Source organism: Larus michahellis, chromosome 2 (assembly GCF_964199755.1).
Source record: "Larus michahellis chromosome 2, bLarMic1.1, whole genome shotgun sequence".
Classification (NCBI taxonomy): domain Eukaryota; kingdom Metazoa; phylum Chordata; class Aves; order Charadriiformes; family Laridae; genus Larus; species Larus michahellis.
The window spans coordinates 161,617,000-161,636,225 of NC_133897.1; the positions used below are offsets into that span (position 1 = coordinate 161,617,000).

General features: G+C 39.1%; 1 protein-coding gene across 3 annotated transcripts in view; it reads right to left on the reverse strand.

Annotated features, from left to right (window-relative positions):
* Nucleotides 1–786: 786 nt before the first annotated feature.
* The window catches only part of ZFAT (zinc finger and AT-hook domain containing), a 98,090-nt gene continuing 79,650 nt past the window's right edge, over nucleotides 787–19,226 (reverse strand). For 2 of the 3 annotated variants that reach the window (XM_074577889.1, XM_074577890.1), the window contains exons 14-16: nucleotides 18,643–18,769; nucleotides 16,416–16,546; nucleotides 787–2,122 (exon numbers count right to left, since the gene is read on the reverse strand). In XM_074577889.1, coding sequence (XP_074433990.1) covers nucleotides 1,883–2,122; nucleotides 16,416–16,546; nucleotides 18,643–18,769 — 498 coding nt within the window. In that variant the 3' untranslated portion in view covers nucleotides 787–1,882. The remainder of the gene's footprint in view (nucleotides 2,123–16,415; nucleotides 16,547–18,642; nucleotides 18,770–19,226) is intronic. The other variant, XR_012585800.1, reaches the window with a different exon arrangement.

Genomic DNA, 19,226 nt, shown 5'->3' on the forward strand with positions numbered 1-19,226 from the left:
ATGCTAATGAAAATTACCCGTGTGTGGGAAGAATGTATAACCTTCAGAAACAGGAGCTACTTGACTAACTTAAAACTGTAGACTGCTTGTCTCCCCTGAACTGAAAAGGTCACCTAACCCTCAGAAAAGATTAATTGGATAAAAGGAGTTGAATCTACACTGAAAACAATCTGTGCTGTTTAGGTGACAACAGAAGCAGAGCTTGCCAAGCAGAAGATTTAATTCTCCCCTTTTTGGTTGTTCCAAATCCAAACAAAAGACAAGTGGAAAGTCACGTCGTCTCAAAACAAATGCCTGGTATAAACAAAGCTCTCTTTGTTTTCTTTATGCTTCTGAAAAAATTCAAATCTTTGGACACTCACTTTGTAAAGTACAGTTGCTTAAAGAGGAAATATTTACCTCCTCATAGCATTAAAGGTGTTGCAAATTCTAGGAAGAAGAAAATGTATTCATTGAGGCGAGAGATCAACGTGCAGTACTCAACACAGCTGAAAGTCCTTCCTGACTTACATCTCGTGTGTTTCCAACCATTGCATTTCCAAGCAGAGTTGGGAGAAAACCTGGAACTTAAGAAAAAACCTGAACTGAAAAGCATTTTAAAAATTTTTAAAAAAAGGATGCAGAAAATTCACAAAAATGTGATCCTTACATCGACTTAGTCAAAAGCTTTTTTCCACTATTCTACCCAGAACACCCATAAAGAAGTTAAATCACACAGAAAGGTCCGTCTAGACTTCGTTATGCCACTTTCTTGATTAGACACTACTAACTGGAGGAATAATTTGTCAGAGTCGGTGCAAAACAGCATTTTTTTTTTACTTAGCTGTTAAGGGAAGACAACATGTAAGAAATGAGAACATTAGGAAAAAAGTGACAATTTTGTTATTAATTAATAACTTTTATAGCTCAAATTTAAAAATATTAAATCAGAAACAACTCAAGATTCATGAAGAAAAATCTGGAACTATATACATGCATAAGTAAGAATATCTATATTCTTGTCAATATTTACTTAAGTTTCTTTGTACAAGTTCTTTCACACAATCATATTTACAAGCATATCTGTTTAAAACATATGAACATATACCTTTTAGAGCATTTACAAATCATTTGAATATAAATTTTTTTCCTTAAAAACAAGAGAATATTTCATTGATTTGACAAATTTGGTTTCATCGTATGGTACTGGACAGGTATTTATCCAGTGGGGTGGAAAGAGTTATCATTATTCAGTTATCTAAGTAACAGTCATCCTGCTGGTACCCAGAATTATCATATATGGCTTTAAATACCTCCCAAACTCAAAGGATCATCTCACAAGTACAAACTACAGTCCATCTGTGGTATGTTGCTAATTAAAGTCTTGAGCCTTTGTTTGGATTAGATCCACAACTCGGCAAATGCATTCTAAGCATGTACTCAGGGATAAGAAGCCCTTCTGGTTTAAAGGGAAACCAGCTCTGCTCCCAGTCAAGTCAAGCACATATTAAGTATGTATGAAATGGGATGAAATGGACTTTTCTAGACATTCTAGCTACCTTCATAGATGTTTTATTATCGTGGGATAACATGGTTTTGAACAGGTAATATTTGTGGGGATTTACAGGAATCAAGTGAGAGATCTTCTAAGAAGGGGAAGAATACTTTCTCCTCAAAATATGAACATTTTTTTAGAAAAAAAAAAAAGACTGAGGAGGTTTTGTACATAATATGCCTAAGTCACTGATACAATCCAACGATCCAGTCAGATCACTATCTAGTGACAAGGCCTCGTTTCACAAATCAACAAAATTTGTCAGCTTGCGTGCTTTTGGCTAGGGAAAAAAACCCCAAAGTTTTGGCTTTGGCAAATCAAGCAGCCATCTCCTTTGATCACTGTTCTCTAGAGCTCCTGCACCGATTGTTCCACAGTTTGTTCTTCTACAGGCTGCACAGCTTCCTGAACATAAACTATGAATTCTGATGCCTCTCCGCCCTGCGTATAGACAGTCACCGTCTCAATTCCCTCCACTTCGTCTGAGGAGACGACCAGGTGATGCTGTTCCGACAGCTCCACCGACGCCTGCTGCAGCGTCTCTTGAATCATCAAAGTGTGGTTGGCTGATGGCTCCTCTTCTTTTACCTGCGGAGAAATTGAAGAGGTTACAGAAATTTCACTTTTCCGATACGTACCCGGTATTGTGATGATTAATGGAAAGACACCACAGAAATTAGAAATCAGATCAGTTTGACAGAAAATGTCGGTTTTACACAAAATTTGTAGGGAGCACTTTTGATTAATAAGTGTATGGCTAGAGAGACTACTGAGAGCAGTAACGCAGCATCTCAGTTATATGCACGGAGAGCTGTGAAAGTGCAGGAATACAGGTCTTTGAAGACAGATTTAATCTCTCAGCAGTCATTCATTCAAAACCGTCCTTATTTGAATAAATCTGAAGTCAAACAATTCCTCTAGAAGCACTGAGATGTGAATCCACTGAAAACCACATGAAAAAACATCTACTGTACCCATTTCTTTTTCTTTTCTGTTCTTTTTTTTCCCAGCCAACAGTTTGCCCATAGAAGTACTTTTATTAGAAAACGGTGAAATGTAAATATTACTGAAATAGACTCCTAAGATCTACTCTTTGTGAGGCAGCAATTTTTACATTACTGAAAGGATAGCGACAGAAACAATTGAAAGCTACAAAATTTTTCTTGGAAGTTTTGCTTTTTGTCAAAAAGAAAAAAACCAACACAATTTGGTATTGAATTTCCAAGAGTTCAAACAGATGACTGTTAATTATTAAAATACACCACACTTACTAGAATTCAAGAACAAATCTTTATTCTTTACCAGATCCATAAAAAATTCATATGCAAAGTATTCCAGGCCAGTAAAAACACATCAGAAAACTGTAAGTCGTGGAGGAAATGCATTCTCTCAAGTGTTTAGTGATAAAATAATGTACTTTTGAGGAGAGAATGGAGTAGCCATTTTTTGGTATGCAAGATATATGCAAAGGCATTTGTTAGGTGTTTTCAGTACATACCACTCCCTGTGTTCATTGAAGAGAGCTGTTTTATTTGCTGGATCATAAATGCCAAACATAAACGCAACACACAGTTCATCAAATCCTGTCTTCCTTCTCTTTTCAGAAAATGGCTTGGTTTTGTTAAGGCCTATTTCTCTTTCATTTAGGCTTAGCAAATGTTTTATGAAGTAAGCTTCCAGAGAGAAATCATGTTTGTTTCTCACTCTAAGAAAGTAGCTGATTGAAACTGTAGGAGGTCACATTCTCTACAACAAATTCTCTTCTCATACCCTCAAATGCGTCTATAAATTGTCCACTTACACAAACAACGGGGAATGAAGACAGAATTGCCGGCTCACCTACATCTCATGATGGAAAGCAAAGCTCCACAGTACTTCCAATAACCATACGAAGTGTAACAAAAAGAGGACAAAGGATTGGCAGATATTGATTTAATGGATCTCAGTGCACCCCTGCATCCCAGAGCAGTATATGGTGTGCTCCCGGCAGCACTGAACTCGTAAGAAATTTTGAAAAGAATAGGTCAACCATGGTAGATTTCGCAAAGTGTGGAATCTAAATTATGCGAATCAGAAAGGGGTTATTTTTTTTTTAATTAGAAGCTGATTCAAAAGTTCTTCTCCAATTGTCATTTATATGAAATTGTTCTGTAAACTGTAGTATTAGAAGAATCAAGGTCCAGAAAATACAGTCACGATCAGTTATTGTGGCTCAAGAGGGGAGCGGGACAGAAGGGAAGAACGACAGCGAAGCTTCCAAGCATGTTTTCAACTCCTCAGAGACCAGCAAGGAGAAAAAGAAGTTCTATATGTTTGTTTTCCTGATGCTCTTTTCTAATTTCGTTTCTTTTTCCCTAAGCAACCATTCCCATTGTTGTACACTGACTTTTCACTTTTTAATTCTGTGTTTCAAATATCCATCAGATGAAGAAAATTTCAGAGACGCACAAACCCCTCAGGACTTCATATCACTTTGAACTTTCAGTCAATTCATCAGGCTATACAAAGCTTTTCCTTGAACAATAACAAGTATGTTCAGGTGTTAAATTATTCAGAGGTCCCAGAGCCAGTAAGCCTGTGATATACTGACGAAATATACGTGGATTTTATCTGGTGAAAGATTTAACATCTAAAGAGAATCTTGACATTGTCACTGACCTTAATGCAAGAGCACAATGCTGACTCTGGCTTTGTTGCACAGGATTCAGATTATACGGATAAAACTACAGGAATGAGCTGAAGTCCTTTCCACATTCTGTTTCTTTTATCGAGCATATTTGAAGATTTTAATTGAAAGTTACTTTAAACTGCTCCTGCTGAAGTTCAAGCTCAACATGCTACAAAAGTGGGTGATGTTGGGTGCTTGTCTTGACACAACTGAATTTGCAACCACCCTCAGAAAAACTAATTTATGCTGTCACAAAATATGGGTATCAACAAAGTACCCTTTATTAACGGAAGCTTGAGCCTCTCTTCGAAAAGCAAGGAGCTAAATCATGAACAGAAACATAGCACTTCTCCATTTTCCATGTGCCTTAGCAGAGTTTCCAGGGGGATCTGCTCCATGATCTTGCAGGGCACAGCGGTGAGACTGATCGATGTGTAGTTCCACAGGTCTGCCTTTTATACCTTTTTAAAAATGGGGGTTATGTTTCCCCATTTCCAATAGGTGGGAACTTCACCAGACTGCCACAGCTTCTCAAATATGATGGACAGTGGCTTAGAAACTTCATCCACCAGTTCCCTCAGGACCTGCAGATGCAACTCATCAAATCCCACGGATTTATGCACCTTCAGGTTCCTCAGATGGCCTTGAACCTGATCTTCTACAGTGGGTGGTTCTTCACCCTCCCAGTCCCTGCCTTTACATCCTGTGACTGGGGCAGTGTGGCTAGAGCACTTGCCAGTGAAGACTGAGACAAAAAAGTTGCTGAGCACCTCAGCCTCCTCTATGTCCTGGGTGACCAGTTCTCCCATTTCATTTTGGAGAGGGCTCACATTTTCCCTAGTCTTCCTTTTCGCACCGACATACCTATAGAAGCCTTTCTTGTTGCCCTTGATCTCCCTGGCCATATTTAATTCTATCTGGGTTTTAGCTTTCCTAACCTGATCCCTGGCTGCTCGGACAATTTCTCTGTATTCCTCCAGCCTACCTGTCCTTGCTTCCACCCTCTCTTGACTTCACTTTTCCGTTTGAGATTGTCCAGAAGCTCCTTGTTCATCCATGCAGCCTCCTGGCGTTTTTGCCTGATTTCCTCTTTGTTGGGATACATCGTTCCTGAGCTTGGAGGAGGTGGTCCTTGAACATTAAGCAGCTTTCTTGGCCCTTCTTTCCCTTCAAGGCTTTATCCCATGGGACTCTACCAAGCAGATTTCTGAAGAGGCCAAAGCCTGCTCTCCTGAAGTCCAGGGTAGTGACCTTGCTGTGCACCCTCCTCGCTGCCCTAAAGATCTTGAACTCCACCATTTCATGGTCACTGCAGACAAGGCTGCCCTTGAACTTCACAGCCCCCACCAGCCCCTCCTTGGTGGTGAGAAAAAGGTCCAGCATAGCTCCTCTCCTCATCGTCTCCTCTATCACTTGGAAAGGAAGCTAAACTTGACACATTCCAGGAACCTCCTGGATTGCTTATGCCCTGCTGTGTTGCCCTTCCAACAGATATTGGGGCGGTTGAAGTCCCCCACGAGGACCAGGGCTTGCGAACGTGAAGCTGCTCCTAGCTGTCTATAGAGGGCCTCATGCTCCCTCTTCCTGGTCCGGTGGCCTGTAGCAGACCCCCACTGTAATGTCACCTGTGATTTACTACTGAAGATCATAATTGGCAGACGCAGGTCTAATCACTAATGAATTCAGATAGGAAGCTGCAGTTAAAAATGTTAGATAACTAAAATCTCACAGCTTGTTAGGCATCAGCTCCCAATTGCAGCCCTTGATACCAGAGATCATAAAAAAAATACACAAATAGGGGTGTCTGAAATTTGGCCCTTTAATTATGTAATACACATTAACTTCTCCTGTGTTAGTGCACTATATATAACCCCCTGACAACATGCCTCAGGCCAGAAAAATTACACTGCCTTTGCTAAGAGCTGCAAGAATGCGCAACGCAGTCTGAGAAGGATCTCGTACAGTCTCACTTTAGTCACTGTAAATCAAAACCCGTAAATAATTTTAAATATAGTTTTGTGAGCGTACATAAATAAAGAAGAAAGGAAAATAAATAAAGCACAGTTGACACGAAAATGAAATGAAACCAGGAATTCATTCAATTCAATAGCAGCAATCTAATACTTATTCAGTTTTATATGCTTTTGAAATGAAAATGGCCAATAAAGAAAGTTAATTTAACCTTCCTACCTGACTTTATCAATGTGATTTTATTAGCCTTGTCACGCAGGGTAAAGAAGACTAATGCCCTTATTTCTGGTGTTTCTAGCTCCCAGTATCTTTTTTGGACAGCTATCTGTAATCCTTTTAGTTTGACAAATCACCACATTATTTTGGATATTTACATTTCAAATCTGTTCAATGTTTACATGCTTCTTCTTGGTTCCTATTAGATTGTTCCACAGGGAATAATCTCAAACCGTTAATTCACATCCCTCAAATTGATGAAACAGTGGGACAGCTGCCATCGGGATAAATGAAGTCACTACACTCAGTTCTTTTTATTGGCATCTGAAATCTTTTGAAGAGTAGCAGCCAAGACCTCTTTTCTGTTTGAGAGCCAGCTGAAAAGCATCTGGCTGCTTATCCTTCGCTAAAGAATGACAGCAAGAAGCTGAAACCACACACAGCTGGCATAATAAATCAATTCAGTACCCACATAAATACTCTACTAGCTAAATGTGTCTGTCACAAAAGCCAACGGGACTTTCACCTCCATGTCTTCACAAGAAGCTCAACATTTCTAAATTATAAATGTTACTAATTTAAATATCCAAGGACCATCCAAATACATGTAAATGACATTAAAAACGTCTTAAAAATTCTTAGAGGAATCTCTTCCTTTCAAAACAAGCAAGTCGTCTTTAATTAGAGAGAAATTAATTCAAGCCGTCAAATATACTTCTTCCCTTCCCTGAAAAGGAGTAAAAAAATATATTTGCAGTAAGATGCTAAAGCCGCTTTCTTATTCTAGAGCTCAACCTGAGAAATAATGAATATCTCAAATTTCCTTTGAAGTCAGCAGGAGTTGCAGGTCCGTAGTGTTTAAAACTGTCTTGCTGGGCTTGACCCCAAATCCTCTACAGAATCTCTCCCTTGATTTCAGATTGAATGTTGCCTTTCAGTTTACCACGAAGAAGAAAAGTTAATCACAGAGATCTTGCAGGATTTCAAAACCTTACACTACGTTACAGATGCTCCTATTCATATAGACACCACAGTAGGAAAATATACAAAATATCTACAGAAAGGATTAAAAGGAAAAGTGAATATAAGCATTCTAGATCACAGAGAGCACCTGGATACGTGATGTGTCAGCTTATGTTGGTGCCTACAGGGCTGCCTCTACCATTTAGTTCAGTGCCATTTGAATAATTTGAACTCTCTCTTGGTTCTAGTTTACATATAGATATATTGTGTGAAAAAGACACAGAGATGCACACAGAAAACACTAATTTCATCACGTGATCCTCTATAATAAGCTATAAACCAAAGGCAATCTGGCACACAATAGTTACAGAATAATAAGAGACTTGAATATGCACGAGTTGCTTTGCATACAATAAAAAATGCAAGGTGGCAAACAAATCTTCATATTGGTGATGCAAATTTTTTTTAAAAAATTAGCAATTGTCTGGTTGAATATATGCTGACACAGACTGGGACTGGCAACTTCACTCAACTGACAAAATGCTGTATCACCAGATTTCCTGCTGCGGAAGTACGGCAAGATTGCCATCATTTCAAGACTTGTAATGGGACAGAAATCTCAACATGAAATTTTTTTTATATGTTACACAGATGACAAGAACTCCACAGAACGTGAGAAAACAGGGCCATCTGCCCCAATTAAAACCTTGCAGGTACCACATCAAGTTAAGTATCAAATTGCTTCATGTCCTAAAAGAACCACAATCTTGACAATCAACCTATATATATAAATCCACGTGTTGGCAAATCTTCTAGATTAACAGCGCACCCAGCATCACGTAGGTACAAATCAGAGCCAGACTGAAATACAAGGTGTGCTGCTGAAATATGGCTTTGACATGACTGCCATGCTAATATCAGTAGATATTTATTTTTGAAGATGTGTTACACTATAAAATTCTGTTTTGTGATCGGCTTCAAGCTGCTGTGTAACCTTTGCTGTGCATTGCTGCCGTTGTCACTTTGAAGCAAGCGACTGTTACCATGGTAGGATTTTACTGGAGCCTGAAGAGATCATGGAATAAAAGGATGAAAGGAATTAAAACAGAGGGTGAAATGCAGTATCTTTATTTTGATAAAAATGTGCTTAGGTAGTGAAACAGTTGATACACTTACTCTGAAGAGCAAATTATGTAGAAATCTAGGTTGAAAATAGGTTACTATGCTTTTCAGGAATAGACTTAACCCTACGCCCCAAGCTACAGAGGTAGGAAGAACATCATCCTGTCTCTTATTTCTGAATGGGAGAAAAAGAGAAAGAATTCAGCAGCCAACTACTGCTCTTTATTGTTAATATTAGCGTAGTCCCTTGCACCAGGACCTGGATTGTATCAGGTATGCTACATACAAAAAGTATTTCATGCCCCAAAAGACCTTATAATTTCAATATAAAACAAGAGACAGTAAGCAGACACAGAAAGAGAGGTGGGAGAGCACAACATAAATGAGCCAGCGGCAGTTTTGTGTGACAGGCATTAGTATCAATATACCAACAGCCCAACCACAGACAGTTACTGTCATCATATATTTGAAGAATAATTGAAAGAAGACAATGAGGTACAAATTGCTCTTCATTAAGAATCCACATAACTAAGCACAATATGGAAGAAGGCATTAAGAAACTTGTTTGGAAAAAGTAATGAGCAATGAATTCTTCATGGACTGAGCAAAGGTAGAAGTCAAAATCTTTACAGGTATGAGAAATGGGACAGTAGGTCAGAAAGGAGCAAAAAACCTTGGAAAATTACACGAGGTTTTATTTGATGTGGCAAAAAAGGAACGTCACGTGAACAGAATAAGAGAGGGTGACGTCAAGAGGGGCAGAGAAAAGTAATCTTTGAATTTTTCCGGAAGAATACAAGAGGCAAAACATGGTCTGTGAATGTCAGAAAGAAGACTATCAGAGTTAACCGTAGGATAAAATACCGACGGCTTGGATGACCATTTTAGCTAAGTGGTTGAAATAAGAGACCATATAAAAGTCATCATGCAGAACAAGTCAGCAGCGTTTAGCGAATCCCTTGCATGCAAGGCCCAAGAATCCTACCTGAAGGGGCCACCAGCTTTCTGGCTTGGATACCAGGAAAGACTTATATCCCACTGAGTTGAAAAAAAGTGGACTAAAGACGAACAGTTGTGCAGAAAGACTGACATAATCGTCTTAGTGATTAACAATGATTAGCGATTAATACAATCTTCTTCAAGGCCATGCTGGATGGGGTTTTGAGCAACCTGGTCTAGTGGGAGGTATCCTTGCCCATGGCAGGGGGGTTGGAACTAGGTGATATCTTCCAACCAATTCCTCCCTTCAAACCATTCTATGATTCTATGGTTCTTGGCCGTCTTCAGAGTGAGCCTGAAGGATGACTCCAGAGCAACAGGAGAACTTTAGAGGATAGATGCAATCTTGGGTCAGGAGAAGACTGTCTAGAGTGGCAATGTAATTTTGCAAAATTTCAACCCTGAAACAAAGATCATGCAAGTCAAATGTCTGTGTATTACTGAGCATCTGAAGCCCTGTATTTCTGACTAAAGCTGTTCATGCTAATGTGCTATAAGCAAGGTGGCCTAAAAATGCCTGTTTGCAGTGCTCACCCCAATATACTGTTCAGAACAATTAGAAATTAAGGAAAAGAATGGGGAGTTGACATGGTGAACAAGACCATGGGCATAGGTTAGCTGATTTTTGGGGGGCTGGTTTTGTTTTCTTAGAGAGAACAAAGACTTCTTCTCTGCTCTCTAGCAGTTTTCTGTACATGAGGTAGGCAGGATTTGCTCTGAATGAAGAGAGATCTCAGTGGCTTGTTCATTCAGGAAAAATAATACTGAGGACAAGACTTAAAGCTTTACACAATCATCCACTGGTGAGTTTTTCACATCAGGACAATAATCTCTGGTCCAGTATGACACATAAAATACATTACAGGCCTAAACATGGCAAATTAGCAGCATACGTGTCTATCAGTATTTAAATGTAAAAAGTTCAAAAAACACATAACATGCAAGCAAATTTAACCTGTTACTATAGTACACTGATTTAAAATGTTGGTTGAGACTAGGAATGAAAAAATATCCTGCTCTGGTTCAGTAATTTGAGGCAAAAAGAAAAAAATAAATTTGGACAAAGAACCGTACATAGTTTCTACGTTTCTTTCAAAGAGATTTGGTACAAGTAATACACTGTATTTATGAAAATAAATTAATTAAACCAGAAAGTATCTTGCTACCATTACACATTCCTGCTAACAAGCACTGGAAATGGAAGAGCAACAACTATAACAAAAACTAGAGCTGATGGACACAGACCAAGAAGGGGCAATTCTTCAGATGTTGTGGTCAATGCAGTGAGGGATTCAGGAAATAAGCATTCAAAGACGTTCACACTGTAAAACCAAGAAAATGCACTTTGAGTCTTGTCTCGCTGGAGAATAACCTACAGACACCACACACTGAAAGAGACTCCTCTGCAGAAAATAAGGGAACAGGAGTGTTCATTTTGGAGGGAAAAGTTTCTTCACAAGGAAATCAGTATTTAAATCAAACAAACATTTAACTTGGAACAAAGGTCTTCAGGATCGATCAATATCCTTATTTGATGTAAATGCTAACTGAAAGAAAGAACTACACATCAAGGTAGTTCGTAGTTAAACACTGTCTCTCCCTGTTCTAATCTACCTACAAATATATGGTGTGGAAAACAAGTCTTTGACCACAGACCTGCAGACAGCGTGAATGAAGGGTGGCTGCAATCCTGGCATGACTGCTCATCCTCCCATCCTGCCTTTACGTTCAGCATGGGAGCTAGGAAAATAGTCCAGCTATGTAAATGATGGACTGAATAAACAAAAATCCAAACGAATCCATCTCCATCCTAAGGCTGAGGGCAAACGTATATCTGTAATAGGACCCAGAGAGTCAAATGCACAGAAAGTAAAGTGACGTATTTCATGTTTCCAGTCCCTTCACTTTGCTACTTACTCCGTTCCGACAAAACTGCGTTCTCCCCAATTTCTTGTCTGTGTTTACCATCCATCATGAACAGTATTTCCTGCCTTTTCTAAGCATTTATTAGCCTCCTTCCTAGTTATTCTTCAAACTTTTCTCTTGCCTTTTCCCCACCTTGTTACTTTTTTGGTCTTTAAGCAGTGCAGAACAACTCAAATATCATGCCATAAAGAAATCTCTTCATTAGGTCTGTCAGAAGGAGATCCAGACTGGATCACTAGTAACTGAAAAGGACTCAGACTGACAAGGATACACTTCTGCCATGCTGTGATCAAAGCTTCAGTGTGGATTCTTGCCAATCTGAGATCATACTGGTAAAACTTCACATTAACTTTTTTTCCCAGGCGTTCGGTGTATATTACATTCCTTAGCAGCTGTATGCTTTCAGAGCTGTCACAGAACAAGATTCCTCCCAAATTAGATACCAGAAAAAGTTTAAATTTGATAACAGATTAATATACTGACTCTTGGGCAAGAATGAGCTAAAGTCACTTCATGATCTAGACACAACCTTTTGAAAGGCCTCATACATATGACACTATCAAAGCCAACGACGATTCCTGTTTTCCAATCATAATCCAAGCCAAATAGTGCTAACTTTGCATTTTTGGGGTTTAAAAATCATAAGCTGAATCCCGATTCACGCTCGGATTTGTTATTGCTATGCTGTTGAAATGTTCTATTTTACAGAATCATTCCTACGAACAAAAAATATAAAGTTTCCAAAGTCAGAACTCAAATTTTCTTTCTTCTTAACACCACATTCAGGAGCTGGGGGCTTTGAACACACAATCTGATCTTGATTTCACCTCCATTATAACGTGTACTCATGATTTAAGATACTTGTAATAAGACTACATGCAACTGAGAACAATAATTTAACAGAACACCTCAAAGATGGTATCCTTTCTGTCTGGCGACTTAGTAGAAAACAATTTTAAAAATAGACCAGTCAGACCTAGCTAACACACTGGACATCTTGCAATATGTTGAAAAGGACTTAGATAAAGACAAGAGTTTGTTTCTGCAGACGAAAGTCTTGCACTAACCTGAAAGACTACGAGTACTGCAGACTGAAGGTATCCGAGCACACAGGTTAGGGCAAGTGCTAAAGCGTGACGATGGCAGCATTACTGATAGATACATCTGGATTCACACATAATTTTAAGGATGAAGTGTAAATGGCAATTTTAGGGGTGAAAGGAAGGAAGATGACAGCAGTGGGAGAAAGTTCCAGCGAGGAAATGGGAGGCAAAGACAGCAATAATATAGTGTAACATTTACAGCAAAAAATACTTTTTAAAAGTAATTTAGGATTTAGAAGAAATATCTTGGTGAAAATATAGAATCACAGAATCACACAATGGTAGGGGTTGGAAGGGACCTCTGGAGATCACCTAGTCCAACCCCCCTGCCAGAGCAGGGTCACCTACAGCAGGTTGCACAGGAACGCGTCCAGGCGGGTTTGGAATCTCTCCAGAGTTGGAGACTCCACCACCTCTCTGGGCAGCCTGTGCCAGTGCTCTGCCACCCTCAAACTAAAGAAGTTCCTCCTCATGTTTACATGGAACTTCCTGTGTTCAAGTTTGTGCCCATTACCTCAGTGGTCCCCAGGCACCACTGAAAAAAAGGCTGGCCCCATCCTCCTGACACCCACCCTTTAAGTATTTATAAGTGTTGATAAGATCCCCCCTCAGCCGTCTTTTTTCCAGACTGAAGAGACCCAAATCCTTCAGCCTTTCTTCATAAGAGAGGTGTTCCAGTCCCCTCATCATCTTGGTAGCCCTCTGCTGCACCCTCTCCAGCAGTTCCCTGTCCCTCTTGAACCGGGGAGCCCAGAACTGGACACAGCACTCCAGGTGCGGCCTCACCAGGGCAGAGTAGAGGGGGAGGATGACCTCCCTCCACCTGCTGGCCACACTCTTCTTGATGCACCCCAGGAGGCCATTGGCCTTCTTGGCCACAAAGGCACATTGCTGGCTCATGGTCATCCTGCTGTCCACCAGGACTTCCAGGTCTCTTTCCACCGAGCTGCTCTCCAGCAGGTCACCCCCAACCTGTACTGGTGCATGGGGTTATTCCTCCCCAAGTGCAGCACCCTACACTTGGGGGTGTAGAAATATGAAGGCAACTTGCAAGGGCTAGCTAAAAATGAGATACAAAGGTAAGAACTGATGAAAAAAGTGGATAATGTATGTCCTTAGAGAAAAAGAAAAGAAAAAAACCAACAATGTAAAAGCATAAATTCAGAACAACTACAATAAATGTTGTTAGAGAAAAAAATGGAACCAAGCTGCTAAGCAAGGACTCAGTGAGGCCATTAAAGAACAAGAGTGGAAATTCAGTGACAGATGATGCTGATGTATTGCTGACACCCTGAATGAATTTTTTGTCTCACAATCCACAAGAGAAGCTGAAGGTCACAGAAGAAAGCGTAGAATAAATTTTCCAGCAGGAAAGTGAAATATGAACATGTCCTAAGATCACTTCAAGGTTAACAATTAGGAACTTGGCATAATTAAAACCTGACAAAAGTCATAGGTACAAATGAGTGATACCCCACAGAAAGCAACTCAGTATTGAAGAAAAAAGAAAAACTGAGAATTCTGAATAGGAGAGGATTACAGTCACGTTAATAACATTTAAAGATTGATTTCCCTCAAATTAAAAATGGGTGCAGCTACAATTCTGAGGCAATGTTCTGGTGGGAAGCCAAGAACTGGAAACTAACTAAAGCTGCATAACAGATCAAACAGACTTTGATGAAACATTGATTTATACAGAAAATTAAAAGACAAAAATTTAGAAGAAAAATAATCATCACCATCATCATCTCCAAACCTCCCTTGGTCCTCGCTCTACTTCCATAAAGGCCACTGAAGGTAACTAAGCAGTCAGTCAGCTGTCGGTAGGCGTACTGCCACCTCACCCTCCCCTGGGAAATCACAGACCCGCACACTTCTGCACACACAAAGTGAAAAGTCACCGAGGCTACCAGAGAATGAAATGAGTTGGCATTTCAGTACAAGCAAGAACCATGTTAATAGAGGAACGGGGCTCCGAGCATCAAAGTAAGGCATTACTAAAATCCAGCATAAACAGAGGTAGCACAAGATCACTCAGCTTGAGATGTACTTAAATTCTTCACTGATTTTGCTTCTGTCCGACGTCAAGTTAGGGGAGAAAAGGGCATTTTATATTAAAGACTCTAAAGCAGGGAAAAGAAAACAAAAAAGAAAAGCTGGAAAGAGGTTCTGTGCTCTGAGAATTCAATATTTGATTTGATGTAGGAGTGGAGCTTTAACAGTTTGACATCAGACCACTGAGAACCATTGATATATACAACGCCAGGGAAAAAGAAGTGATCAATGCTCAGCGGCTTGTAAACTCAAATGCCAGAAATATGGATTAAAAAGTGAGCGAGAGAACTAATTTGGGATATAAACATTTATGTACAAAAAGCTGTCAGCAAGTTCGGATCGTCTAAAAAGGAAGACGATGGGTTTTAAGATGAATCAGACCTTGATCAGATTTAATACTTTTTAAATGACACATTTTTTAAGTTGAACATTCAAATATCAAAACATAGTTTCTCCTTGGCAGCTGCTACTTCAAGTCACTTTTTGCTAGGCTTTTAGTAGAAAGGCCTCAAAAGATACATTTTTAAGGGAAGAAAAAGTTTCGGTAACATTAACAGACGGCACAGACAAACACCAAGGGCTAACACTGAATTCAACCCTTAAATAGGTCACACGTGTAGCACAGCGCGCATGTTGGCAGTGACTCTACTGTTAAAGTTGTTTTGAAACCTGCACATAAAGAGGACTAAAATGCCTCCTCTCTGTAATGACTGAATTTAGTTTCCAAAGTTGGATCTGTTATTCTTCAAAAAACCCAAAAACTCTTACAAGATTTCTCATCAAAATATCCGTTAAGTATTGCAAAGGAACATCTCAAAATACTTTATCTTGAAATTCTGCCTCATCTCCCTGACACTCAGATGGCAGGTTTAGGAATTATCCAAATACTGCATTCACAGACTACAGACTTCCCACTTCTGTGGAGCTCTCATGAATTCAATATCCACAACACTACAAAAAAACACTCAAAAGCTAGTTCTAGCTCTCAGAATAACGTTAATTCAAATAAAAGGAGTTACTTAAACTTTTCTGGAATTGAAGACTTCTCATGTACTTTCCTTCCTTCACCTGTCAATCACATTGAGTGCAGAGACCCCAGTGAATCAATGACCACAATGGGAAAAGGGATAAGCAGAGAGGTGCGATGGAACAGGAGGAACAAGTGAAGCCTGGAGAACACTGAGGAGAAACGCAAAATGTCAGCAACAAAGTTAGCAGGCACCTGTGAGGACAAAATACCGGGCAAAAGACCTGATGTTTGCGCTCAACAGCCACCTCAAGTTGAAAATTACTTACTTTTACTTGCTGATTTTGCATATCCTATCATTCTTAATTTCTAAAGTGCTTTAGTAATACTGTACACTGCAAATATTTTTAGCAAAAACTGTGCAGTACCAAACTTCAAGAAAAATAAGCATACGTTAAAGTTACTTCTGCCAATATCTTAGAGGGTTTGTCTTCTGTATGTAGATGATCTCTGTGCCAACGACCGCCTGATTCTAGATGACAATGGGACCAAGTGCCTGCCCACAGTGTAGGTATGTTATTTTAAAAAGCCTGAAAATGCCTCCTAGAAAAAATCCTGTATTTTCTCACACACCTGTATTTGGTGACTCACATCTTACATACGTGCACAAATGTCTGCATTTTTATATGCATAAACATATATGTGTATAAACATGTGTGTGTGTGTGAATATAGACATACAAACATACACCACGTAGTCAAAACTTAGTTTAGGAAAAATTCTGTGTGTCTCACACGCTCACTCAAAATTTAGCCCTTGCTAAATATTTACTTCAGAATAAATATGAGAAAATTAAATATAGCTTTTTTTAGAGAAGAAAAGAGCTCTTACCTGCTTTACCACTGTCACAGTGCCAGGTGCCATGGTAACTACAGAAGCAACTGCCGTAGCATCATGGGTTTCCGAACCCAACTCAATGATTTGCTGCAGGATGTTTACGGCTGTTGGATCAAGTCTTTCACCTTAGCAGAAAGACAGTAACCAGAAGATCACTATAGGAAAACAACTCTAAGGGTATGTGAGTCTCAGTGCTACAGGCATTCTTCCCCCCCCGCCTTAAACCTGACTCACAGCGCTGTTTATAAATTTCAAATAGCTCAACAACGTGACACTTTAATAATAGATCTATGGCAGGAATGTATTCACAAAACAAATTTGCCCAAGGAATGCATGAATCAGCAAGTGAAGCCACACTGATCATTTTTATGCCTATTTGAAAGAGATCTAAAAGAATACACTGAATAAACAAACAACAGGCACAACTCGCAGCAGTACCTGTAAATTAGGAAGCTGCAAGACTTTACAAATCCAAATGTGTACATGCCAGGCATTCAGCCTCACCAGAAGCTGAACCCTATACCTATAACCACAGCAGCTACTTGGTATATTATAAACCTGTGTTTACCATCTGTCCAGCCATCTGCCTACCTCTCAACCCAAAAAAAATACTGTTATCACTAACGTGCTGAAGGGAAAAGGTACGTGCTGAGAGAGCTCATGCCTATCATTTTATAAGCATGGGATCAGAACATATTTATTCTTTTTTTAAAATCCTCTTAATGTGTATAGCCCTGCCAAAGGACAGGCAAGTTCACAAAAAAACCCCATGCATAGTCGCACTCTCTCTTCTCCTAAAGTGTGAAAAGGAAAGATTTGGAAGCTGGAGTTTTTTGTTACGCAGGAATACGAATTCTCCTTCTGTGGCCTACCACTCCCACATGCCCAGCATGAGATATATGTCAGAAAGGGAAAAAAAAGACTCTCAGGTTCATGTTAAAGCTGCTTTATATTTGCTGTCATCACTGTGGGAGCTAAGAAAGAGACAGGAAAAAGATAATAAATACAATAAAGCTCATCTCTTAACCCCAAACCCTTTCAAACAGGTTGATATTGTGATGGGGATCTAGGTCAGGTAATTTAATTTCAAACAGAAAGTAGTTATATTTTATTATCTGCATGAGAAACAAGCTTATCTGAGTACTGAAAAATGTTTGCTTGCTTTAGGTTTTTTTTTTTTTTTTTTTTTACTGCCTTTAGACAAGATACTACTGGTTTTCATACCTAGAAGGAATACGCCAGAAGAGTACCCAAAGCTGGATGCACTAAAGCAAATAATTCAACTTCAAAAATTACAGCCTCATGCTTAAAATAAACAATGTTATGTACGGCATATACGATGCAGTAATTTAAATATATAAAAGGTTAAGAAAAGTTCTCAAGGTGTTTTTACTCATTCAGTATTCCCAGTCATTAAAATAACATAATATACAGAAAATGTCAGTAACATAATTTAATTGCAACATGCGTGGAAATTCCCTTAAAAATGGGAGGTTTTGAAATGTATCTGTATTATGAACTATAAAGACCACAATGGTAAACAATCGTAAACTGTTGTCTTCTGATAACTAATGCATTTAATTACATATACAAAACACAAGATACATGAACACCTAGTCTAGTCTTTGATGTTTTAAAACTCTCAGAAACCCAAACATTTTTTCTTTTCTTCCAGCCTTTGTCATTTCCCACTTAGCAATCATTACCTAATTCCACTCTTGTTCTTCCTCAGTCCGATACAGAATAGCTTGCTTTGTTTTGCGTATCATCAGAATTAAGTTTATTAGTACTGTCTTGGGAACATGGTAAATGAGCTATTCCACTGTGTCACTTCTGCAGGCTGGCTGACTTAAGCAGGGAGAAAAATAATAGCTAGAGAATTGCCATTAGATACACACCATCTACTCTGCCAAGATCGCTGATTTCACAATATATTTAATCATACCGGCAGGAAATTCCACACGCCTAATAATAAAGTGCAAAACAGAGTGTAGCAAGTATTAATGACTTAAGGAGGCAGAAATTCATAAAGAATGGTTATTTGTCATTATTTATCCTCAAAGAAAAATATAACACCCCCCCCGAAGTAAGTTCTAGATGAAAAATTTCATCATTTTTAATAGTTTCACAGGAGATCATGTATTGCTCACTACACTCAAAAGAATTAGAGATTTATGAAAAAAGATGTATTTTGTGTTCTAACCTGAAGAAGGTAACTTACCATTCTCAGAAGTATATCTAAGGTTCTGCAACGCAGCTACTGCAGCTTGAGTGCCCTGAACATCTTCTCCAGCCTCCGTAATATGGAGATATTGAGTGGATGCTTCTTCGGAAACTTCAGCCGTCAACTTGAAAACAAAACCCAGCCAATGCGTGAATAATCTCACTATCATGTAACTCTTGTAAACAAGAGTTATAGAAATACAGAGTGAAATAGAATTCAAGAACATCATTACGTGGCAGTCAGGATATCATCCCATAGTTTTCTTCTAGATTCTACCTCACAAGTTGTTTTAAGCATGCTAAACTATCTTGACTTCATTTTTGTTGCACAGTTATTCTAGAACTAACAACTGACTTTTATTGTGTCAGGGTCTAGCAAAGACCTTTTAGGCAAAATGAGTTTATAACGCGTGTCCTTGTAGATCTGGTATAATCCCTCTGAAGTTTGAAAATGGCATTTTGTTTTAGAGAAATTATCCTTTCCATGACCACGTTTTTTCAAGACAAGCTGTCAACACGTATTCCTGCTCTGACAGGACTTCTTTATTTACAGCCGTTTGACGAGCAGCAACATGCCTGCAT